At 31.0% G+C, this 27,377-nt stretch overlaps 2 protein-coding genes across 3 annotated transcripts; both read right to left on the bottom strand.

Annotated features, from left to right (window-relative positions):
• Positions 1-244: 244 nt before the first annotated feature.
• On the bottom strand, positions 245-13,122 carry LOC129958752 (uncharacterized). Of its 2 annotated transcripts, none has more exons than XM_056071408.1 (4): positions 12,863-13,122; positions 9,801-9,906; positions 1,741-2,028; positions 245-681 (listed from the first exon to the last, which is right to left on the bottom strand). In XM_056071408.1, exons 2-4 carry the CDS (start codon positions 9,862-9,864, stop codon positions 401-403), a joined length of 633 nt encoding a protein of 210 aa, XP_055927383.1. In that variant the 5' UTR covers positions 9,865-9,906; positions 12,863-13,122; the 3' UTR covers positions 245-400. The 2 variants fall into 2 exon arrangements, with proteins under 2 accessions (XP_055927383.1, XP_055927382.1); XM_056071407.1 differs by having other exon boundaries at positions 9,801-9,910; positions 12,863-13,121.
• A 5,120-nt stretch (positions 13,123-18,242) lies between these two features.
• Positions 18,243-24,803, bottom strand: LOC129959405 (uncharacterized). The gene is made up of 4 exons (XM_056072224.1): positions 22,268-24,803; positions 21,604-21,786; positions 20,052-20,211; positions 18,243-18,456 (listed from the first exon to the last, which is right to left on the bottom strand). The coding sequence occupies exons 1-4, from the start codon at positions 24,801-24,803 to the stop codon at positions 18,243-18,245; spliced, it is 3,093 nt and encodes a 1,030-aa protein (XP_055928199.1).
• Positions 24,804-27,377: the final 2,574 nt, after the last annotated feature.

Below are 27,377 nucleotides of genomic sequence, written 5' to 3'. Positions count from 1 at the left end.
AAAGAAGATGATAAATTTCTTTAAAAATCTGCTTTCTGACATATAATAATAAAGACGGATTTTTAAAAGCTGTCTTTATTAAATTTATGTCGTGATTTTGATTATTTCTTTTTCAAACTTCATCAGTGTAAATACACGAAAAATGTCAATACTTCGTAACAGATCAGAATAAAATATTTTTCCTGCATGAGAAATGAAACATTTAAAATAATTTCATCCATAGCATTGTAAAATAAAAACAAAGTTATCTAATTGAAGTGCTTTATTTTTACATGTACTCACATAGAAATCATAGTTAACTATATATTTTAATGAGTAATAAATCCTTTAATTTAGTCGATACGCTGACGGGATGTTTTCATTTGAGTTCGCAAGTTATGGCAGCAAATTTGTCCAAATGCTAATTTTTTAATTTCGGCAGCTGATATTTCTCCAGAAGGTCACCAACAGCCTTCGCAACTCCTTCTTCCATAGCCATAATAATCTTCTTTCGAGAACTCTTGGCGACAGCATTAGCTATTAATTTGTATAACCAGTTCAGAACAACACTTAATCCAGTTATCTTCTTTATTTTATACTTTCCAAGATAAATAACTTTAAAAGATTCTAACGTAGCTTTCCCATCTCTCCCAGAAAGATCCATTCTCACTGCCAGATCGTCAACTCGAACATCGGCATGACCTAAAAGAATATTAGAAACACAGTGTACATAACTATAGTAAAAATAATTTGAATTAAGCATACGATAATCATAGCAAATGGTTTTTATCTACTGCTTTAAATGTTTCTCCCGTCTTTTCTCTAATATCTCACAAATATTGTACGGCATTGATCAATATTCGCAATATTGCTTAATATCATATAATATCGCACAATATTGTGCAACAGGCTGTGCTTCCTGGGTGAGTTGCTCGTCACATTTCTGTGTCGAATATTTTTCTTACGGTTTTCGATAAAAAAGAAAGCATTTAAATATTATAAATAAAAGTTCATTAAAACGAATTAAAATAAGCATGTCGGTGACAAGAATATGAATTTTTCCTGAATCTTAGTAAAATAAATGTGAAGGCATTGAAGTATGTCACTTCATACAGGAGAAAATATAAAATGACTACTCTCCAGCTCTTATGAGTAGACAGCTAAAAAGTAAATATCATGGAATATCAAATGAATCGTGTTTTTATAGGTTAAACATTTTTAATGGGTTAGGAGACGTGAACGCAGTCGTGTTGCAACCCTGTTATTTCTTCTCTACTTGCTCTTGTACGTAGCTCCCTCTCAGCAAATGCATTCATCTGTCTAAAGCCTCGTTCCGACGGCCTATGGCCTTTACGGATAGGGTCGAGTCATTGTAGGACCACCCCCATCTGTGGACGTCGGTCGGGAGCCTCCCGCAAATTGTCGATAAAATGAACAGACATCAAAAAACTCTAGAAAACAACAAGAGAGGGCAAAGAGGAGAAAATGTGTCTGTCTCCAGACACGCACAGGTCGTCGGAACGGGCTTAAGGTTAAAAGTCAGTCGCTTTATTCTGAGCGCGGGGAAAAGATTCATTACGTTGCTGAAATGGAAGAGCTAAATAAAGTAGAAAAATTTTAACTTCGAACATTAAAAATAATAATACAAAGTTACGTATTATCAGAAAGTATATAAATAATAATAAAACTCAAAAGCTTAAAAACAACTTCAAAGAAAAGCAATAAGAATGCCTAAAATCAAATAAATTTATGCTTCCATACCTTTTATCCAAAAGAAAAGAGCTTTGGCAGCGTATTTAACATGAATGTTCACATCTCGTACTGCTATTTGCGCAGTAACTTTCACTATTTCTCCATCATAATCGAGAGTACAATCCCCGTGTCTATATAAAGTAGACAGTCCAGTTATTTGTCCATCCTTTATTTCAAAGTTCTTGTCATTAACTTCTGGTATATCTAGCGGATCTATTTTCGATACAACCCAAGGTTCATTTCTTAAATTATTTAGAACTTCATCAACGTATTCGTTGGCATTTCCCACAGTATCCTCTGAAAAATACAAAATACAAAGTTTTGAATATTGTATCCTATGCATGTTTTTAAAAACTAGCACAAAATCAAATCAATATTATTGATTATATATCGATATCTGAAAGCTGATAAAACTAATTGGCCTTACTTTTTGAAACATGAAAGTCAACCAAATATTATATTTAATAACAGAATGTTGACCACTGACAAGAATAGATTTCTGTAACAAGAAGAACCCTTCTCATCCCTGCGTCATAATGAAAACATTCAGTCGGCATCTTTGTAAAAAAAGAACATTTAGATATTCATTTACAGTCTCTGAAGCATTTAGATATTTACCTATACTTGTTCTCACACTTAGGAAATAGTGGCGACTCGCACATTGAGCCACGTCAGTGTTTCAACTATATTGCTCAGTAATGGATTGCACCCTTGCACTTATTTTTATTCATTTTGAATAATTAAATTATTAGTTGAAAAAAATGCATTTAGATTTTTGACATGATGAAAGTGAGCTCTGAGAAAGAAAAAGCAACTAAATCAATCGATAATTAATAACTAACTGTAAATAAAAAATGCTCGTTAAAATGAATATTCTTACTTAAACATTTTCTTCAACCTTATTCTCATTTCCAAAAACAAAAAAAATGCGATTGAGCAATAAGAAATCTCAAAACTATGAATAGGCCGGAATAGTTGGTTGGTAGAGCGTCGGGTTCGCGTCCCTTAGGTTGCGAGTTCAAACCCTACCGGCCGAAGATTCCCCGCGTGCTTGGTGGCTGACGCGCGTTAAATCTCCATGGTCACAAAGTCCTCCATGTCGAGAGTAATACCACTGGGGGTACTGGATCAGAGGTGATCGTTCTCTGATTCAGGTCTAAATTACGATCTGTGGATGAAATGCGTGAATGTGTAGCTAAGTCGTTCTCTTGGCCTAGATGGCGCTACTATAGAAACAAGAGGCGCTCCCCCCTCAGGCTTAAATCGGCTGTCTTCAAACAGCGGGCTTGTCCATGGCAAGTGCCATAAGAAACAACAACAACAAAAGTATGAAGTTAAATAAATACACATTCGGGTGGACCGAAAATACTTTTTTTTCTTTTTTTAATTTTTTATTAATTGGAAAAGGTGCCATTTGATGTTAAAAAAACATTGATAATCATAACATTTCTTGAGATGTTATGATATATAAATAAGTTCCATTTCAACCTTTTTCTCAAATTTCTCATTTCTCTATAAAAGTCCAAATCAAAAAGTTCGTATTTTTTTAAACAGAACTAACGTTTTTTAAAGTTTTTAAATGTATGATGGAGATATAAAATATAATTATAAGCCATAAGAATTAATTATAAGCCAAAATAATTAATTATAAGCCAGAATAATTAATCATAAGCCAAAAATGCGCAACAAATCTACTACAAAAAAAGAAAATATGCTATTTTCTGATCTAGAATTATTGCATTGATATATTTTTAACTGATAAAAAAGGGGCTTCTCTTCGGGTTAAGACAGGCTGAGACATGTGAGACCATGATGATATGTAAAATGTGGAATAGAAGTGAGAGGAAATAGTTAAATGGTGGGGAAAGCAGTTTCATTTCTCGACAGTAAAAGAGTAAGAAAGAGTCAGGAAGAAAATCCAGAGTCTATCGTAAGAGATACAAAGAATTTTAAGAATTTGTACACCCTTTCTATTACAATTATATAGCAAAGTAAACTAGTCGAAACAAGTAAAAACCAAGTAAATAGTGGAATGTCCTATTTTCGAATGTTGTAACCATTTGAGTAAAGTAATATTGTCAATGTATGACGATGCAATGAAGCACTATTTTTTTATAAGACATGATCTCAAACTGAATAGTTCATTGAAAAAGCCAATTATGAGTGAAATATCTAATATTTTAACTCAAATAATGTCAAATACTTTATTAAGCGCTTCTATTCCAATAGTTTCTATTACTTGAAATTTACAAATTACAAAACCTTATCACCTCAAACAGAAAAAATGAAGATCTAAAAATAGAAAAGAATTAGAAAAACATAACTCAAACTTTGTTAAATTTAGAGTATGCCAACCGTTTGTTTAATATTGTTGGATAAAAATATTTGAACTTCCAAGAATGTATTGTAAAAGAAAAATGAAAATGTCTTTCTTAGATCAGGAGTTTTTAAAGCATCAAAGGAGATCAGAAGAATTATTTCCAGAGAAGTGGCAGGTCATGAAAATTTCTTACGGAATTGTCACAAATGTTTTGTTATTGAAAAAAGCAAGAAAACTAAAGAAATGGATAAGAAATTTAAATTAATTTTAAAAAATCATAAAATGTTACAATTATATCAAAGCTTACTTATAGTAATGGTAGCTTTGAAGAACAAGAGAAAGTATTTGAAAATTTCTCGGTTAGTGATGGTAAAAAAAGAGAGGTTTATAACAAATTTAGCAGCTCCTACAGCATTACATTAATAAAATAGCTCAAATGTGTACTTAGATACCTTTGATTGCCTCCATATGTAATAGCACATAAATATCCGCTGTGGTAGAAATAACAAGTGCTATTTTGTAGGATTTGAGTTTAATAAATAATGATGGCAAAAGTAAAATAATCGATCAGATAAAACTTTGAGAATAAAGATAAAAAAAATCGTAATTATTAAAATTTTCAAATATTTAGGCTCTTTTCTGCACCGCAAAGCGGTGTAATAAAGCAATGAAAGTTTGAATCTCTTTATTTTTAATCTAAAAGGCAACTTTGACCGTTGTTACAGATCCCAAATCGAAAAAAAATTCCGGTTTTTGTTCTACTGTAATAAACATCCATTTTAGAAATCTTTTCAAATGGTCATGAGACTATAAAATAAAATGCTGTCAGGCTAGAGGGCCTATAAAAATTTTGCGAATTACTGTGACAATGAAGAAAAATTTCAGACAATTTCTGGGAGAAATGATTGTTGTCACAATTTATTTCTGGTCTCAAACAGAACAAAAACGGTCAGGCTATTATTGAAAATCCACCTACTATTGCAGAGCCAGTAGAATTTGGTACTTGCATTGCAAACTCTCAAGGATTTTTGATCCAAATGCAAATACCTACTGCTCAAAATTCAAAAATTGAAATATAGAGTACTGACTTCAGGGCTGGCGTCATGAGACGCGAAGCCCACGCAGAAACAATATTTGTTAACAACCCTGTTTTCGTTCATTTGCACATCAGATATTTTTTTTTTCACTTTTTCAAATTCGGAATAATTTTCTTAAAAAATAGCAAATTTAAACCAGACAACCTATTTTTAAATATTTTGAAAATGAGCCCTGACTTTTTATTTTTTGTGTAATCTGTCTACAGTATTTTGACTTTTCTACCAATAATAAAACGATAAATTTTAAACGAAATTTTTAAAAAAATCATCTTAGGTTTTTAACTAGAATCTAAGATTAGATTGCAAAAAACGACCATATGCATCAAATTCTCCTAAATTTAATTAGATTCTGAAGATTTTTGAGCTACGAAAAACGAGTAGCTTTCTTAAATTCATAACAGTTTTAACTTCTTACGACAGTGCACACACAGGCTGAGTGTCCGTTCTGCCCACTCTAGTTTCGCTACTAAATTGAACCAAGAGTAAAGTGTCGCGGAACCCAAGTGAGAATAATCAATCCAGTCGTCAAAAAACTGAACTTACTTGATACCCATTTGCCCCTATGAATGCTGTATCACTGGATGCTGTTAATTAACAACTTTCAAATTATTGGTGCATCCTCTATTGAACATGAAACTATTTTAAGTGTAACTGTAACTTCTAATGATTCTATGAATGTGATATTTATATTGCAAGACAAAAGCTTAAGACTCGATTTGTCATACTAAATTTAAGTTTACCACCCACTTTTGAAATAACTATTAGCTAAATTTCTTAAATTATTTCCATTTTGTTAATGATTGTAATGATGATTCTTTAATAAATCCAGAGTTAAATATTAAAGAGAGCATTGGACGAATTTATCATTTTGGATATAATATCCAGCAAGAAATGAATAATGAAAAATGTTTGTGTGATGTGCAAACAAATTTAAATGTGTTGAGATTAGATATAAACATAAGAAGAACATTCTAAGAAAATTACTATTCCTCCCTTTTCTTAGAGATATGCTGAGGTTAAAATAGATAACCTTGAGTATTTTGGGTAAAACATAACTACTTAAAAAATATTCTGATTTATCGACAAATTTACTATTAATTGCTAGAGTTGTCACTACTTTAAAAGAAGATAATTTGTATTCGGTACATATTTCAAACCTTGATAAGGCACTGTTACCGTTAAATAAAGATATGGTTATTGCTTATGTTTCGACCAAACATAAGATAACTTCTAACGAAAATATAAATGCTTTATAAGATAATAAATCTTGTAAACATATTGATTGGGAAAATTCTATAAATTTAGAGTAATAAGAAAATATTGAAAGTGCACTTACTTAGTAAATATAATTCATCATTTGTGGAAGATGTGGCTGATCATTGGGAATGATAAATAAATAGCTCAATATAAAATACATTTAATTTAGGATATTCCTACTCGACTGAATTCGTATAGGGTATATCTTATATAATAAAAATCAAAATAATTCACTTTTGGAAGTAGGTATTATTCAACATTTTTTTATTTACATTTTGGTTCCTTGCTGCGCTGATATTAGTAATGAGACAGAGTTTACACTACCTTGTGGCTGATAAAAAGAAATTGATAGGTAAAAACCTCCCTGATAACCTCTCATTACCTAATTTGATTGAAATGTCCGACATGCTTTCAGACGTTGAATATTTCACCACGATAGATTTGACCTCTGATTTCCAACTGACGACCATGAATTCTGATTTCATTCATCTTACCGGTATCACCACAGAATTTGGGTTATTTAAATGTAAAAGAACAACTTTTAGACTAAAGAATGTTAGTTCAAATTTCTAGAGGTACATTAGAAACTAGAGTATATAATAATTTGCTGAAAAGATTATCACCATGGAACCGGAAATATTCTAATAAAAGATTAAAGCTATTTAATAAGAATTTTTTTTATAATTAATTATGTTAAACACATAGAATTACCAATTAGGGTTCTTTATGTCACTAATTTTAATGATTTGACAGTAAAAGTAAATTGAAATGTGCTTTATTAATATTAAAATTCATATCATTAGATTCATTCAAGATTCATACTCATATATCTTAACTAATATTTCAATGTGGAAAGAGAACACTTCACATTTCGGCAGGAATTCACTAATCATTTAAGAACTGGCTTTCATTTATCTTGATTGCGTTATCAATGCAAGATGATCAATTATTCTTTTCTCTATTTCCAAAGACTTATGCGATTTTTTTCTCTTGCTATTTCTGTATTTTTATTATGTACTTGTCAGAACAACTGCTTTTGATTTTCGCGAAATAAAATTTTAAATAAACTGCTATCTCATTTCCAGGATTCAAGTTATATGCAATTATTCAGCACTAAAAATTATTTAAATGTAGTTAAATAATCGAATGAATTTATCCTCTCTAAGCTTATGGGCAATTTTTTTATACAAATGCAAAAAAAAAAAAAAAAAAAAAAAAAACATTCGAATTCTTCATTTTATGTTAACTGAAAATATTTTTCTTTTTCTTTTTAGCTAGTTATTTGCTGTGAAATTTGGTAGAAGGTGTTATTTAAGTATTATATATAATAAGGCTATAATATTTTATTTCCAGGCACACCTTGAGAAACGCTGAGGAGTTAATTGATTTGAAATTAACTTTTCTTATCCCCCCCCTTTCATCTTACTCCCGTGACACAAATCTTTGAGAAAGGCTTTCTTTTGAATCGAGCTTCTGCCTTCACAGATGAAGCTTTTGATAATCAAATCACCGTAATCTGAAACTATTTATTATTTTGAAAAACCCGGCATGAGTCGGTTTTTGAACTGAAAGAGAAAAAAAAAGCTTTAAACTTTTTCTCTTTCGATTTGAAACCTTTTGAATTTTTAGGAATCTTGGGAATAATAGCTAATAAAAGAAAACCACATTCTTTTTAAATACAACAAATTGATTCTTTATTTTTGTGCGCCCTGATAATTGCGTGTTGAGAACATGTCCTGCCTGTTGCCTCACCCTAATTATGCCACTATCTATACGGAGAATGCCTTTTAAAAAGAGGGTCATTTAATGGAATGTTCAAATTCGACCCAACATTGGAAGTGCATGTACTTATCTGTGCTCTTCTAATCATCTTAAGATGTTATCGACGAAGAGAAACACTGCCAAAGTTAAGGATTCATTAGAAGAATACGATATTTCTTTAATCTTATAGACTAATGGTGCGAAACATCTTGAAGTTTACAGCACCTTTACACTTTATATTATCTATTCTCCGTTCCCAAAAGCTAAATAAAGAGACAAGAATGAAAAAACCACAATGGCCAATAAACTGGAAATTAAGGAAATCATTAAAAAAAAGACTCTCCTTTTGAGGGAAAAGAAAGAAGACTTGAGAAAACAAGCATCTTCTGTTCTCACTAGAACAGGCATATAATAGAAGCTACTGTCTTAGTTGTTTTTATTCTTTCTTCTCTCCTCTTATCGTAAGTTGGTTCGATTTTTTCCGTTTTTGTTTTTGTTATTACTGTTGCTGTGACCTCTTTTTAGAAGTCACGACGGATTTTTACCCTTCTTTTCGATTTCGCTGCTTTACCTTGTGTTTTTACTTTTGCGGCTGCTTACTTTCAATCATGGTTGTCTTATATTAGATAGTCGTTGAAGTGAAGCAAATTTTTTCCCTTGAAACTCGCTTAGCTCGATATTCAAAATTTTGTCCAATTATTGATTATTGCGATTCTGCAAGCCATCTTATTACTAAAAAGTTCTTGATAAAAGAGCTGGAATTTTGTATTCCTGTAAATTTTTGTTTTTAATTAAATAAAAATTGTAATTCTTTTACCACATTTTCAAATCTAATTTTCGTTTTTTTAATCCTAAATAATATTAAAAAACAACGTGAGATTGCTTTAAGAAATTTTAACCAATTTGTCTTCTGATGCAGAACATGGATTTAAAATTAACATTAAAAAGAAATTTCTAAAAAAAAATTTCAAGTCGAAATAAAATTTTCTTGATGTACTACAATAAAATATGAGATGAGTAATAGTAAAAATAAGCAAGTTACATGTAAGTATCTAAATGCTTTGAAATTTAAAAATACTTGAACATCAGAAAAATATCCAAAGAACGAATTACAATTGTTTCAAATGTATTATATATATATATATATATATATATATATATATATATATATATATATATATATATATATATATATATATATATATATATAATTTAAATTATTAAATAATTAGATACGATTTGAAATTAAAAGGAATCGTTAACAATAGAAATCGTTTCCAGTGAATGTATGAAACTCACATGATGAAACGTTTTAAAGGGTTACACAAATTACATACAATTTTTGTACAAGGCTATGATTTAATACCCGGAAATTTTCAAATAAACCTACGATGTCAAAATAAATAAATAAAAATTAAAATAATATCCAAAAAAGAAAATTACTTTTAAGCATGTGAAAAAAGCTTTCCCCAGAGGTTTAGCTAAAACCAGTTAATTATTTTCTGTCAAGGCGTAATTGCCTAAGAAAGACGGAAAATGGAAAAATAAAGTCAAAACGAGTACTTATAATCGTTAACAGAGTTAAGAAACTTTTACTTTAAGAATAGAATTTCCATCTGCTTTCATTATCTTACCTTCAGCATTAATCAAACAAAAGCTAAGGATAAAAATGAGAAAACCAATGGCCGTAGGCTTCATCTTCTGGGGATTTCTTGACTTTTGAGTTGGGCAGTTTCAAACCTTTCTACGAGAAAAAAAAAGAATTATATAAATCTTTAGAACACTGAATGTATTCATTAATAGTTTTCGGTTTAATAGAGTTGCAGTGGTGTACAGTTAAGTGGTCTTTCGTAGAAGTTACACAAGTTATTTAACAACAAATGATATTATGAATGTTATCGTTTCGAAAACCTTTCTCTATATCAATAGTTCTAAAAATGTATGATTATACAATGAAGATTAGATAGCAATAAGCAAACCTATCTTAAATCTAATACTCAAAACCGATTTTGCTCCTAAAGTTCATAAAGCTTCAGTTCTAAATTAGTAAATATAAGTTAAATTAAAAGTTCTTCATATTTATATTATTTCTATGAAGAGCAAACGAAAATCGATAATACTAAGCGTAAATAAATATCACAAAATTGAAATCAAAAGAATTTATGGAGAAATAACTCTGCCTTTTTCAAGAATAAAGATTACAACATCGTTTCTTTCAAGTAATGCATAAATCTCAGAGAAGAGGAAATCTCCTGTGTACTGTTTTAAATCATGAGCTCTTATTTTGAGCCTCTACACGAAATGCGCTTTCAAAAATACTCAATTACAATGCCTTTACGAATGTTGCTATAATATTTGTCTAAAGTTAGGAGGTAAGTCATAAATATTCTTTTATTGCAATTTCTTTCCATTTGTTTTCAACAAAAATTTTGCAATTCTCTATTGAAAGTGGATGATCTGCGTGGCTCCCAAAATTTCTACCTGCCCAAATAAATAACATTTTTAAATAATAAATTCTTCGTCGTCCCTTTTAAATTTTTAGATGATATTTTAAAATTGCAGTTCTAACCCTTGTGGAATCCAGCATGTGGAGTGCAGTATATCTTTTCCTATTTCTAAAGAATGGAAAAAAAAATGATAATTTACAAGATGAAAACGAGCACATATTTTTTTAAATAAATATCAAGCAAGTTGAAAACTAAAATATATATATATATATATATATATGGATAGAACTTGAATACAGTCATTAAAGATAATTATAAGGAGTTATGTAAGTTATGTTAAAAAATTCGTTTGTGTAAAGACAATTAATTTTCTAGTTATTTTATATTAGTATTTTTTCTCATATACAAACTGAAATTTTTTATAATTGTCAAAAAAAAAAAAATTCGAGATCTTGACTAATCTCCACATTTCAGACCTCTTCGAGTCCGAAAAACATATTATTGGAATTATGCTAATGTTATAACTCAAAAGCATCTTGAGATAGAAGGAAAAAATTAGTGATGTGGTGTTTACATCAAATTTGTAGATTTCTATCAAATTTTGAGAATATTTGAAACACATTTGGCTTTCATACACAGAAATTTGTCTATCTATCTGAATTCAAGCAAACATGATAACTACAAAATGCAAAGAGCTATGGTGGTACGCAGTTTTATCATATAAATTACGAATCAGTATGAAATTTTGAACAAACTCTGTCATTGACTTGACGATCTGTGTATTCGTCTGCTCGTAAATATAACCCAAAAACATAATGATTTAGTTAAATGAAATTTGGTCTGTGATCTCGTTACAAAAATTAGAATTCTGAGTTAGCTTTTGGTTTCAGTCCATTGACAAAAAATGCATATTCACTTTTCATCACTGTATTGCGAAGCGCAAAACCTCTTGTGCGGGACTTGTGCTTAATTTTTTTTTAAGTTTCGTGGTTACAAGGGAGAAAGTTTCGTGGTTACAAGGACACTTTTAGCTGCAGGATTTTTTTTCTTTCGATCTCGTAGTAACCTAGATTGAGTCAAGAAATGTGTGCAATATCATATTTTAATTCACATCTTTTATATAAATGTGAATCTTTAGATATATTTGAGAATTTCATTGCATTTTTAATTTAAACGGATTTGAATTATTATTAGATGAAGTAAGTTTTATTTCAACTTTTTGATTCAAATAAATATGGAGAGTTTTCCAATATTTAATTTAACATTTTTAATTCATTTATGATTCGGTTCATAATTTCCTTTTAAAGACATAATCAATAAGAGCTTAATGATCTTAAAAATAACTTAGCTAGGTTCTTTTAGTATAAGCTTCCGATGAAAGCCATTGTCTCTTCGGCACACAAAGATCTGTTTAATGAATTTTGCCGTGTTTACTTTTCTTGCTTCCATTGAGGTTTAATATTTGAAGGTGGCTTGATTTTCTTCTTTCTCCCGATATTCAACATCCCAATATTTTTCAAGAATTTTTAGCTTTCATCGTTGCTATACTTAATTAAGTATTTTTATATTACCATTGGTATGAAATGTTTTACAAATAACGGTGATTTTTTTATTAATATTGTTAATGCATAAAGAGCGGCTGGCAAATAGTTATATTGCTGCTGAGAAGGGTTACTAAAGAAGAGTTACTAAATTTTAGTAACTCTATGGATTTTAGTAACTCTAAACTCTCTAAAAAGACTATTTTAGAGTTACGAATAGCAATTATTTTTGCGCATTTCTAGTAAATTTGACATTTAATTTATTAAGAAAGGTTTTACAAATAACGATGATTTTTTATTAATATTGTTAGTTCGTAAGGATCGGTTGGCAAATAGTTACATTGTTGCTGAAAAAAGAATGTAGAAAGACTATTTTAGAGTTACGAATAGCAATTATTTTTGCACATTTCTAGTAAATTTGACATTTAATTTATTAAGAAAGGTTTTACAAATAACGATGATTTTTTATTAATATTGTTAGTTCGTAAGGATCGGTTGGCAAATAGTTACATTGTTGCTGAAAAAAGAATGTAGAAAGGCTATTTTAGAGTAACGAATAACAATTATCTTTGCACATTTCTTGTAAATTTGACATTTAATGTAAGTTTATTATAGTTGTCGAAGAGTTTTGATAAGATAATTTGAATGACTTAAAAATAATCCTAATATAATCGTCATAAAGTAATAAGTGAAAAGTGAAGAACTTACCGATAAAACTCGACAAGTACTACTCAGCTAAACTGATTCTCTGGAAAAGTTGGCAGGCATTAGATAACATGCCACGCTACCAGGATGTTTTCTGAGAGATAATACAAAACACGTGCAATCATCAAGGCAAGACAAAGAAGTCCACAAATTAATTCGCAAATAAGATAGCAAAATTTATTTTTAACTTATATACATTTATTTAATGTCTTAGGGATGGGATTTTTAATTATTATATGGAAACATAAGACTACGTAATTTATTTTTAATTAGGATGAGCCGCACAAAAAAAATAAGACAGATGGCTTGTTTCCCACAACCTTTTAGACATAAGATACTCTTTTCGATCCATTTTTTTTCTCTTTTGAATCACTCGTTTATCTTGACATTCATGCTAAACAAGCAAGTCAAGATTAGTCTCCAGTGCTCAGAAAACACATTTGATCTTTTAGTTTCTTATTTTAAAATATACTACGAAAAGAGGCTGAAAGGTATTTTCTCAAATGTCACAAAGAAAAATTGGAAAATCTCAATTAAAAAAATGAAATATGGAAACTACCTGAGAAAAAAAATGATAGTTTTCTTATGCAATATTTTAGTTCTATCCTTTTCGCAAATCAAATTTCTGACTGACTAGTTTTAGTTGCTCGATGAGTTTAAATCTTATTCATTTTTTTTATATTCCATTTTTCCTTTTTCTTTATAGATTTACTCGAGTTCTTATTTGAGGAGTTTAAATGACAGTTTTGGTGGGGAAAATTATTATCTCTCAAACCGCCGATGATATTATTTATAGTTTTGCGTTTTACAAATATCTTCATTTTTTGCTGTTTTGTATTTTTCTTAAAATATACCAAAATCAATTTGTAATCATTTATTTATGACTTTGAATTTAAAAAATCTGATTAAAGTACAAAAAAACTCTTTCCAGTTTCTTCAAAACAGAGGCAAGCTTGAAGATTATAACAAGAGAAAGCCAGAATTTTTATTTACAGCATATAAAATTTTCGATTTTACAAAATTTCAATGTTTTGAACAACTGATTTTTAAACCAAAGAAATGATAGATAACAAAATGTGTGCATATATATTTAGTCCATTAATATATCAAATGAAATAATTTATTTTGTTTCTAAGCTTCCACAGAAGACCTTTTCTATTTTCTACAATAGCCTTTCTTCTATCCCTTTTTATTATTGATGAAACATAAAAGTGTCCCAAGCTTCAAAAATGCAGGAAATGATTCAAGAAAGCAAGCAAAATAATAATGAGGGAGAAGTTGAAACATTCGTGTATTTTCCTACTCTAATGCTACGGCCGCGGTGGCCTGGTAGTAAAATCTCGGCTTCAGAACCGGAGGGTTTCAGATTCGATACCCGATTCCACAGAAGAAACGTTGTGTAAGCGGATCTAGTGAATGTTAAATCCGTGGGAGCCAAATGGTGTGGTGTGAAAGTTTGGAAACGGGGGAGCCAGCTCAGGCGTCGTCTTCGTCATCTGACCACGGTTCAAAATGACGAGGTCAGTCCTAAAATAGCCGTAGTGTTGCTTTAAAATGGGAGGTTAATACAATTAAATTAAACTAAACATACTCAAATGCTGCACAAAAAAAGTGATGCTTAATTGTGCGTGAAAACAAAATGTCGCATATTATAATGAATTAAATTGAATATGATTCAAAGATATAAGTTAAAATTCCCTTAACTTAGCACTAATGAGACAAAAGAAATTTCTCAAACAATGATTTTTATATTTTGTGATCATAAATTATAAAATTTCTTCTGGTGAATAATGTAAATTTTCTATTCTTAACAAAAGCACGAAATTTTGCTTCAGAAGAATTTTGAAGAACGATTTGCTCGTTATTTAAATATTATTTTCATTTTTCGCACATTCTTGCTTTTATATTTACAAAATTATGGATACTTACTGTGTATCATCAAACCGAAATATTGATCTGAAATAATAAAAAAATTAAAATTACATAGCTTATGAACGATCATAAACGGGGATGGAAAAATGAACACGTAACAGTTTTTTTTATCTCCCGCTTATTCAAGTGTATTATAAAATTTTCAGAAATTTTTTAAATTGTCGTATTTTGAGCCTTAAAGGATTCTTCAAGGTTTTTTCAGGGCTAAATATAAAGAAGGTAATATAAATACGTAAGTGAATAATAAAGAAAGAAAGAATAATAAAAGAGAATTTCAGGGTGAATAGTAAAGAAAGAAAAAATAAAATGAAATATTATTACAAGAAGAAGTCGATTCGAAAATCCTTTGCAACATAAAGTTGTACACAAAGTTAATATCTATTATTTAAAACTTATAAACAATATTTCCCAAATAAAGATATTATATAATTAATATTTAACCTATTAGGTGTTTTTAACCTACTCATTATACTTTGAAGAAAAATTCATTTGTTAAAAATAAATTTAAAAAAAAAAAAAAAAGAACTTACAATTTGTGGAGACGTATTGACTGTAATTGCAAGCATGAGATATCGCGAGAGTTTTCTTTCTCGTATGTAGCAAGTTATGGAAGCAGATGATGATAATGATGTCTTAGTATTCTTTATGAGCTTATTAATATTGTGTGTCATCTGCATGTGACTCAATGTTCAAGTGCGTATAAAGGATCTCATATTTCTCCTCGTTGAAGGATCTCATATTTCAAGAACACAATTCATATTGTATTTCCGATTATTCATTACTTAAAAAGAGTCTATAGAACACAATATGAAAGTATACATTCTTAAAAGTATTTTTTAAAAAAAAAACACGATTTAGAATTGTTAAATGTTTATAACTATCGCTAATTTTTATACTGTCGAAATTTGTTAATGATAAAAATGTTAATAAAATGTTACCTTTTGATTAGTATATTTTAGTTTATCCTTCTGAAAAGACTACCTACATAGGTTTTTTGTACTTGTTAGACGCATTTCTTCAGTTTGCTTTTTTTTTCTGAAATCATATGCCAAGTAAAATTCTAAAATTCAATCACATTTTATTCACATTAATTGAATTTTTTTTTTCTTTTTTTGTATTTTTACATTTATAAGCTTAAATTTTCCAAGAGCTTAGGTTTTCTTCCGAAAGCTTAAGCCAACTTGTAAGTACTTTCGTTGTTTCGAGGGTGTACCATAATATGTCTGCTATATAAATACTAAAATTATAAATATTTTTAAATATTTTTCATTATCTCTGTATAATGTCCAGTTTGCACATATGAGCATATAGCACATATAAACTGTGTCATTACTGAGGTCTCTTGTTTGTTTATAGTTTTCAACAACCACAACGTACGCTTTTCAACATATAATACCAAATTGTTCTTCATTTTGATTTCTTGTTCAGCAGACCCTGCATTCTCTAGATACCTGAGGCTTCAAAAATCCTTGGGAAATGTCCTGTTCTCTGAAAATTTGAAGCTTAATGATCTCTTCTCATTGTCGAACCTTTGAATAAATAATATACATTAGATAAAACGAGATTCAAATCTTATGCAGGGCACAACTACCCACATTTATTAACATAGTTCAAAATTCTTTTTGCATTTCATCATTCAATGTCAAAATTTTCTAATTTACTCATGGACTAACCTACGAGATAAAATCTTTCTCAGATTCAAATTTTCCATGGTCCAAACTTCCGTAGGACCCGAAAAATAACTTCAGTTGCGTTATAACCCATTAAAGTTGAAGCTGCATATCTAATTTCAGGCTCTTTATTTTTATTTATTTTATTTTTTTCTTTTTCATTCCAAAACAGAAAGTGTCAATTCATTTGCTGTGTTTAAATGATTGGTTTAATGTTCATTAAACATTAGATTATACACATTAAAATCAACCAGACTCTTACATAGAATACACTGAATGTATGGAACAGTTCTAAGTCCATATATATTTTTACAAGAGTTATGCGAATAATAATTCTTCCTATACTTCAATGACAATTTCAGTTCTGTATCTAAGCTTTATGATGACACAATGAATGGTGTAATAATATTTTCAGCTGCTGGCCCTGTTGAAGATTCTTTCCTTGCATGGTAATCCTGCTTCCTTCAAGCTATACAGAGAGAAAAGTTTGGAGATTGACAATTCTCTCCTATCAATATCCCTTTTTAGCTGGTGGAACTCTTAAGGAAAAATCAAGAGCTCGGCCGAATTGTTATGTAAAGTGCCAAAATATGGAAAAAGTGCAAAAGAACCATTTTATTTGTTTAAATTGTTCAGTTGGCTAATGGAAACCAAGCCTCTAAATTTGTATCCGAATATGTGGTGGAGGAGTTGGGATTTGAAAGTTGGATTTCGCTTTCCACGTTTAAATGAATGGCTATAGATATTGAAAAGGCTTATACAATGAGCTGATGAGCTACAATGAGTTTAATAATATTAGGAATAAATTTTTTAAATGCGTAAGTTTGGAAATATATATATATATATATTTTTCAATTTGAACAAAAATGTTATTTTATTTTAAAAATGCGTTAGGCAGGAGGAAATATCGATTAAAAACTTTAGAATAACTACATTATTTTTCGAAAAATTAAACTTTGTAAAAAAAAAAAAAAAAAAAAAAAGAGTTATCGGAAAAATTTCTGTAAATACTGTTCTATCTGTCCGAATTCGCAGTCCGAAAAAAAATCCTATTCAAAAACTATTGTTCTGCGATTTGAAATGGTATATAATAATGGTAGATTGTCAGAAAAAAGTGTGAATATACTGGCGACAGGTTTTCAAAAAGAATTAAATAGTAATGTTCCCGAGCATAACAATCATCGGAAAATGTATTCAGCCTTGAGACAAAATGATAATTTCGAATTTATTTTCTAATTTTTTTCTGAAAATTGTCTAATACAATGACATTTAAAATCGTAGAGCAACATTTGAAAAATATAATTTTTTTTTTTTCATTTTCCCCCCTTTTTTTTGGGGGGGGGGTTCTTGAATGGAAAAACTTTATTTAAATTTCGCTTATTTTTTTAACAACTTTTCAAGGATCTAATGGAAAATCAAGTGCTTTCCCAGGACTCAGAATAAAGCAAAATAAAATTCAATGAGTTTTAAAGGACTATGAGCACCCTTGTGTTGTAGAACTCTTTTGAAATGAAATTATATGTCTTAATATTTTCCCTCACAACTTCGTAAGCGGCGGTTCTTAACAGTAAGTTACTCAATAGTTTCCTTGCAACCGCATGTCATAAGTACATGCTCAAGAACTCTATCGTGAATATTCATTTCAAAAATTCGAAGTGATTCTATTTTCTTCTCCTTAACCACTGAAGGAATCTTAATATAACTTTCGCTTTCCTGTTTTACTTCTGAAATTAATTCTTCACGAATTACTGAAATCTGAGCTTCAGCATCAATGATTCCACTCATTGCTCCATGTCAGTTTTTACCTGCACGGTTTCGAGTTCGAACACGTTAGGTGCAATTTCAACAGGAGCATTTATTTTAGCAATTAGAACAGTGGAATCATCCACCATTCTAGTTCCATTGGTTATAATGGCGCTATTCTGAGTTGTTAGGTTTACATTACTCCTTCGCGGAACCTTGAAAAGGCAAACACATGCCACGTACCCTTCTGAACTACAAACATAACAGAACTTATACATCTATCCTGATTCTGTATTCCTTGAAGAATAACCGTTATTTCACTCTAGTCCCATAAATGATTTGTGATTTCCAGTCTTCTGTTTACTGTCGATATGCTTTTCTACCGGGTTGAATTGCTGCTTTCGTTTTACTTCAGGTTTACGATTAGAGGGCACAACTTTATTTAATTTATCAACAAGTCCAGGAAGGGATAGCAACTTCTACTATTCATCAAGTATTCATTTTTTACTTCGATAGGGGTCCTTTTCCTGCTCAAATCCTTCAGCTTCTCAATATTGTCGATTTTGCATCTTTACTTGGAAATAAATCACAATTTCAAAAGTGAATTTTAGCTGTCACGGTTTGACATCGAATCAGATAATATTCTTATTCAGATACTTTCATTAAAGACTCTGCTTTGGATTTCTTGGATGAAAGGGCATTTGTTTATGGAGTTAATATAAAACTCAAAGACATTCTCAAAAGTAAAACACAACCTTTTTTAATGAATTCCAAACTACATATACATCTTTTTTAACACCTTTGCCATTCGGAACAAAACAAAAGCTGAAACATAGACAATATTAATAGATATAGAGAATCAACGCGACATTAGCTAAGTTTTCTCTGAATTCTTTTGATAGCGAATAGAGATATTCCTGCATTCTTCTGGACTTAGTCTGGATTTTTTCGAAATGCGCCATTGATATAGTTATAATAATGAAAACCCTCTTCAGATTCCCTCGCAATGAATTGAACAGTGTCAGTTGGTAACAACATAAGTAAATTGGTGACTCAATATTTCTTATCGATTTGAGGTCTTTTCGCCTGCCTTTCGAACAACGATAGAAACAGCGTTATATCTCCATTTTTTGGATTAAAACTTGGTACAGTTTTAATCAATTCATAACTTGATAATTTCTTATACTTCAGATTTTCAGAGACATCTGACGTTATTCGTAATTTTTCTAACTCGAATTTCATCTTTATCGATTTTGTTTTGCTCCATTTTGAGACATTCTAGTTTAAAACGTCCCCTCTCCCCTTTCCTTCTATTCTGCCACTATTTCAAATCGTTCTTCCCATTCCATAATTATAATGCCTAACATAATTTTTTCATCATCCTCGTAGTAATGCTTACTTCTCTGTATCAAATTCATATCTTCTTTTCTAGATGTTTCAGAATGACATTTTGATAATCATATTTATCTAAAAACGGAATGAAGAAAATCTAATAATATGAAAATAAAGGCGGAGAGCACTTGCCATGCCCATATAGGTTGCGGAACGATGGCGATCTTATAATAATAACATATCAAAATACCAGTCAATTATTTATATGTATTTCTCATTTCATAATAAACAAATAATTCATTTAAATTATAGAATAATAATATATTGTTATAGAAAATAATATAGAAATTCAGCACAAAAAAAAACCCTTCTATTTTGCACTTTCAAAAAGAAAAAAAAAATCAAATACATTATAAACTTTCTTTTTCTCTTTGGTAGAATCAGTTTTCTAATAATATTTAATTCAATAGAATACTATAGATACAATAAAGTAATGTGAAGAATCGTTCACTTACTTCGCCTTTTTGTATTGATGCTTTTTTACAAAATTCTTAAGTGCACCAATTATAATATCGAAACCGATTGCAGAGCTCTTGAAGAAAGTGCGTTTCGGCGCATTTTCAGTCATGCTCAATGCACGGTTTATATCCCAATATATGTTTAGTGCAGATTTGTCTAAATAGAAAAGAAAATTATTTTAAATCCTTTAATCAATCGTTTCGTTCTTCGGTTGAGCTAACAACGCTGGATAACGTTTTTTCTTTTTCTTTTTTTTTCCAGGTGAATTTCTTTTTCTTTATAACAATTAGAATAGATTCTCACAGTCGCTTCCAATGACATTAATATTGTTGAAAATGTGAATGAATGCATTTGGAAGTATGCTGACTAATCTGAAAGGTATATTTTCATGTTGCATTCTTTAGTAAAGAAAATTCTGTTAGAATGATATATAAAAATGGGTTTCATTAGTCTATCGTTTTCTTTTGGGGGTTGGGGATAAGACTTGAAAACTCCAGGAGACAAGATGCGAGAGCGTGCTCTACGGATTTTCAATTCACGGTTTTCAGTCAGTGCATGACAATTCCATTAATGACGAAGCAAGAGTTGAAACTTTCATAGGTTTTATTTTCACATATATATGGACACGGACATTTCTAAGCTACCACACAAACGCATCACAACACAAAAGACGGGAGAGAGAGTATGTACATGTCGCCGCGTCGGCGTCTCGAATACATCTGGTTAGGGGAACAGAATTTCCCCTTTTCTCCACCGGAGGGAGTAAAAACTCTAACATCCACCCCCCGGATGAAGACCTTCATAAAATTGCATACTATAGTCACAATAATACAAATTATACAATTAGTATAAATACAAATACAATTTTGATTATTAAATTCCATTATATATATACTGTAAACTAAAACAAATAACAATAACATTAATACACTTCATTTCCAGAGGATAAAATAGCTACATCACGAACATTTCGTTTTATTATATTGCCATTTGGCAATTTAATATTGACTACTCTAATTTGGTTGTCATTACCGTGGAAAACGTCAGTAATTCTTCCTAACAACCACTTTGTTCCAGGTAAATTTTCATTTTTTATCAGAACAAGTGTTCCGAGTTTTGCATTATTCGTATTGAATTTCCATTTGCACCGTTGTTGTAAATTGCAAAGATAATCGCGTTTCCATATTTTCCATATACTTTGAGAAAATTTTGTAATTTTTTGCCATTTTGATAATCGTATTTTATTTAAGTTAATTAACAATGGTTCGGCAATTCCATTAAATGGTCTGCCAATCAAAAAATGACCAGGTGACAAAGTTTCAAAATCGTCGAATTCTGGAGATAGCGGAGTAAGAGGTCTAGAATTTAGGACGCCTTCAATTTCAGCCAAAATTGTTAGAAATTCTTCCAGAGTTAGTTTTTGATTTCCTAGTACGCGTTTTAAATGGAATTTAAAGGATTTTACTCCGGCTTCCCAAATACCTCCAAAATTCGGTGATTTAGGTGGAATGAACTTCCATTCAATAGATTCTGAAATTAAAAACTCACTTAAACATTGATCAGGAGAGTTGACAAGATTATACAGCTTTTTAAGTTCTTTGTTTGCACCGACAAATGTTTTGGAATTGTCGGTAAGAATTTTTGCACATTTACCTCTCCTTCCAAAGAAACGCTTTAAACTTGCAATAAAACAGTCAGATGTTTGATCTGTTACAAAATCAAGATGCAAAGCTTTAGTACACAAGCACACATAAATTACAACATAAACTTTGTTCAATATACCTTTTCTCTGATTTTTGAATTTTAAGAAGAATGGGCCTGCAAAGTCAATACCAGTAATGTTGAATACATGATTAGAGGTTACGCGATCAGCTGGTAAATCACCCATTAATTGGGATGTTAAAACAGGTTTGTTTTTCACACAAGTAATGCAATTAAATATCACCTTTTTACAATTATGTTTACCATTGATTGGCCTAAATTTCTGACGTACTTGATACAACAAAGCCTGTGCTCCCAAATGTAAATATTTCTTATGATAATGCACTAAAATATTGTAAGTTAAAATAGGATTCGATGGTAATACAATAGGATATTTTGAATAAACATTTAATTTGGAATTTTTTTAACCTGCCTCCCACTCTTAGAATATCATTTTCGTCCAAAAATACATTTAAGGTTGACAGTTTACTTTTCCTTGAAACATTCTTACCTCCTTTCAAATCTCTAATTTCTTCTTTAAACTTACCACGTTGAACCATTCGGATTAATTGGTTTTCTGCCTGAATTCTTTCATCAGTCGTAATGGGCCCTACAGTCCTTGACTGAGGGTACCTGCAATTAGCTGAAAATCTAAAAATATATGAAATAATACAAATCAGTTTTACATAGTCATTTGTGATTTTGAGAAGTTCATCGAGAAAATCATCACAATTTGTTCCGGTTACAGTCATTACTAGGTTTCTCGCTGGAAAATAGTCTTTCTTTAATTCATTTGCTACTTCAACTTCGTTGAATTCGCTGTTCACTGTGTTGTCAAGGCATAGATCTGGGTTAAACAACCAGTCTGGACCATACCACCAAACATCATCTTGCGCTAACACTCGGATAGACAGTCCTCGGGTTAACTTGTCTGCGGGGTTCGCCTTTCCTCTGCAGTAATTCCACTGGTCTCGATTGGTTTTCTCCTGGATCTCCCGTACGCGATTTCTCACAAACTCCTTCCATCGTAGAGGGTCTCCTTTTATCCAATGAAGGCTGATTTGCGAATCCGACCAGAAGAAGATGTGGTCAGATGTAATCCAAGGAAATGCTCGTTTTAAGTATTCTGCTAATCTGGCAGAAACAAGGGCTCCCATGAGTTCAAGTCTGGGCAGATTCAATTTTTTCAATGGAGATAGGCGGCATTTCGCCACTATGAAACTGGAGCTCACCTTCAAGTTGGTCACTTTCCTGAAGTAGGCCACACAACCATAAGCCTTTGGGCTAGCATTCTGTAATAACAACTTCATTCTGACAGTAAAAGAGGTTATCATCCCCAATGGATCAAACAGCATCCCACAGATGCTCAGAATCAATCGCTTCGAAAGATTACTGTCCTTCATCTTAGAAATTTGATGAATGTCTATGGTAAATTTATCATTGATATTGTCCCAAATGAGTCCAAGAATTTTTAATGGCACACTTAATTCTTCGGATGTTTCACGACGGTCAACATTAGCTTGTTTCCAAGCTTCATTTAGAATTGGGGAGTTCGTAGCCCATCTTCGAAGATTCATGCTGGCCTGATTTAGAATGTAAATCATTTCTTTGCTCAATTTTATAGCTTCGGAAACGCTTGACGTGCCAGCTGCTAGGTCATCTACGTACAAATAGCTCAACATTTTACATGCTTCTTCATATTCACTTTCGAATTGCTCTAAATGCAGTTTAATAACTGCGGCAAGTAAGAATGGGCTGCATTTCACTCCAAAGTTGACTCTTTTATATTGGAATGTTTCAATATTGTGAGGGCTGAAACCGAGATTAAGACAATCCCCTTTTATCCATAAGAATTTTAAAAACTGCCTATCTTCCTCGGCGATCCCTACTTCTAAAAAAGCGCGCTGAATATCTGCACTAAATGCAATTTTGTTTAACCTAAACCGTAACAAGATTTCAAGTAAATCAGGATTTAAGTTCGGTCCGCTCTCTAAACAATCGTTTAATGATAACGCGTCTTTTCCCTTTGATGATGCGTCAAAGACAGTCCTAATCTTTGTACTATTCTTCCGTTCTCGCACTACAGCATGATGTGGAAGAAAATAACCCATGTTTATATTTTGGTCTAAATTCAAATCTACTCGTTCTATAATACCTTCTCTTAAGTGTTCCTTAATGATGCCATCGTATTTAACAAATAATTCTTTGTTTCTATCTAATGTTTTGCTTAAACCGAATAAACGACGTTTTGCAATTTCATAATTACTGCGTAATGCCTTATTATCCTCCTTCCATAACAAACGAGTTTCGTATCTGTTTTCTTTATACGTCGTATTTTGTTGAAACGATTTTAAAGTTTCGTTATCTGAAAGAGACACTTCTTTATCGGCATTTATCCCAATCGTTTCTAATAACCACAAATCTTTTACCCTATCAAAACTCGATTCCTGACCCTCGACGATCAAATGATTAGCAGTTATTTCCTTACAATCAATTCCCATCTCCTTTCCCTGTAGCAAATATCCGAAAATACTATCAGCTGCAATCAATCTTTTACTAATCCCTATATTCCTTTCGCCTAAAATCTCTGAAATATAATCCGAACCAATCAAAACATCAATCCTCTCAGAAGTACTAACATCTGCTAACTCAATTCCCTCTTTCAACGCTATGTTTCTAACAAACTGCGATGGAGTATGAATTTTCGCCGACGTAATCGAGTCATTAACAACCGCTAGTATTTTAACACACCGAGTCGGGTATTGTACATTCCTTAATTTAATCTCCACTATATCGTAAACACGATGCTCAGCGGTTTCACTTCCGAAAGTGTGAATAGCTAGAACTTCCCTGCCCACTGTTTTCAATCCCAATTCCTCGACTACCTCTCTCAAGATGAAGGATTTATTGGCCCTGCAATCCAACATGCAACGCAGGTGCGTCCTACTCCCCCTCCGTCCGTTCACCACAGCTGAAAATGTTTGTAATAAAACCGATCCAGGGACCCTATTTTTTCTTTTATTTTGTTCGGTGAAGAAAGATATCATGTTAGAAGCGGTATTATTTTCTTTGGGGATAGAAGTCCCTTCTTCGACTGGAGGGGAAATATTCTTAGTTACGGTATCGGGTAGCGGTCCTTCGCAAATTAAGGAATTATGCGAAAATGAACCACAGAGCTTACATTGATAGTTACTATTGCAGAATTTTCTTATGTGATTCTGAAAACATATAAACCATTTTCCCTTAGCCATTAACGATTTTTTCTTTTCATTAATATTAACTGAACAGTCATGGCTCATGTGTTTTTCGGTGCAAAAGATACATTTTTGATTACTCATTCTGTGATCGGAAGAAGGATAATAGTTTCTTTTTGGATTAAATTTACGATTCGATTCAGATTTATGGTGAAATGAATCAGCGTGTGTCGTTAAGGCATTCGTATGCGAATATCTATTTTTGTAACCTTGATCAGGTTTGTTTCTAAATGAATACTCCTTTAAATTAGAAATTTTAGGGTTTGCTAATAATAAAGAAGCTTCCCTGCACTCTACTTCTGTTCTTAAGAATTCTGCTAAATTAGTAATATCAAATAATTCACCTGCCCTACGGTGACGATTATAGTTTAAATTTCATTCTTGGGGTAGCTTTTGTAATATTACAGGGCACAATAGGTTACTATAAGTACTTGTAGCTACATTTAATGATTGGAACGATCTAATTTGGGTTTCTATTGCATCATACATTTTTCTTAAGCCTGTTACATTTGAGCAAGTTTTTACTGGATCAATCAATAAAAGTTTATGCATGTGAGAAGATATGATTATATCTGTTCGGCCAAATCTTTCTTTTAATGACTGTATCGACGCATCATAATTTTGCTCAGTTAATGAAAATCCAAATACAGCATTTAAGGCAATTCCACGAAGATACGTTTTTAGATAAGTAAATTTCTCAATTTTTGTTAACGAATCATTTTTATAAATCGCAACTTCAAAAAAATTCCAAAAATCTATAAATTGACTGCAATCGCCCTGAAAAGTTTGTATATTTAATTTCGGTAAATTAACACTTTGATTTCTTAAGGGCATAACATTTTCCGCATTATTTGTAACTGGACTGTTTGTCCTTACTTGTGGGATATCCCGCAAATTTTCTATTTGTCTTTCTAGCTTAGATGTTAGTTCGATTGCTTTGTCTTTGTAATCTTCGCATAACTCAATTTCTCCTTCCATTTCGCTTAAATCTATAATTAATTGAATATTGTCATCCAAGCTAATTAAATCCTTCAATTTTTCCGTGAGCTGAGCTTTTAAACTCACAAGCTCATTAATTTTTATTTATTTCGTATATTCATTACAAATTTCTCTGCTTAAGGAATTTTTTATTTTAGTTAAATGTTTCGTGAAGATAGTACGTAATCCTTTCCTCTTTTCCTTTAATCTATTAATATCCATTTTAAACTAAATAATTCAAAAAAGCTTAGAACAAATAATAAATGTGCCCACCTCTAGTTTCAGCTCCTCACTGCACTTCTTCCAAATTGCCCTGCTTTCCAAAAAAATTCCAATTTCCAAATTTCAACGTATCACGTCCAGGGTACACCACGATGTTCAGTCAGTGCATGACAATTCCATTAATGACGAAGCAAGAGTTAAAACTTTCATAGGTTTTATTTTCACATATATATGGACACGGACATTTCTAAGCTACCACACAAACACATCACAACACAAAAGACGGGAGAGAGAGTATGTACGCGTCGCCGTCTCGAATACATCTGGTTAGGAGAACAGAATTTCCCCTTTTCTCCACCGGAGGGAGTCAAAACTCTAACACACGGTTCTTCACTTTCATCAAGCAATATATAATATAGCATTAGATACTATCTCCTTTTAATACACTAATTTAAATTTCTAGAATCCATGCAGATCCTAGCTTCTTTATAGGGTTTTTGTATAACAACTATAGGATTAACCCAATTTGTCTGTTTGGTGAATTGATAAAATGCTCCATTTGGAGCAATTTTATTTATTTCTGCTTTAACTTTATCATTTAAGGACACAGGTGTCACTTATGTGCAGAAATTTTTAGAACTGCTTCATCAGTTAATTTCATATCACGTATATGCACTAATTTACCAAGATAACCAGTGCAAACATTATTATATACTTGATATTTAAATAAAACATTATATAAAAAAATGAGATAAATTATATTATTGTTTTAGTATTTAACTAGATAACCCGAGTTTGCTCTGAAGAATTTAGTGCAAATGAAATGAAAACGATTAATTTTTTAGCATTAACTGATCCTAATACTACTTCATATTTCTCAATTGATTTTTTCTTTTTATTACGCATTCGTTTAGCATATAAATAATTAGTTAGTTTTTCTATTTGATTTGTATTGTTCTTTGTATATATGAGGCAAGAATACTTGCTATTTTCAAAATTCCGACTATTCTAATAAGTTGTTTCTAAAAATAAATTGTAAAAATATCATATATACCAGTTTGGCGCTAAGCGTGCCAATAGAAAAAACTTGAATTGAATGAACTTCTATCTCCCCGAAATGGACTCTTTGAATAGTAATCTGTTTCTTTAGCGACCGTCATAAACAAA

The sequence above is a fragment of the Argiope bruennichi genome, chromosome X1 (genome assembly GCF_947563725.1).
Source record: "Argiope bruennichi chromosome X1, qqArgBrue1.1, whole genome shotgun sequence".
NCBI classification, from domain to species: Eukaryota; Metazoa; Arthropoda; class Arachnida; order Araneae; family Araneidae; genus Argiope; species Argiope bruennichi.
The sequence above is the reverse complement of the archived record's forward strand: the minus strand, read 5'-3'. Positions and strand labels throughout refer to the sequence as shown.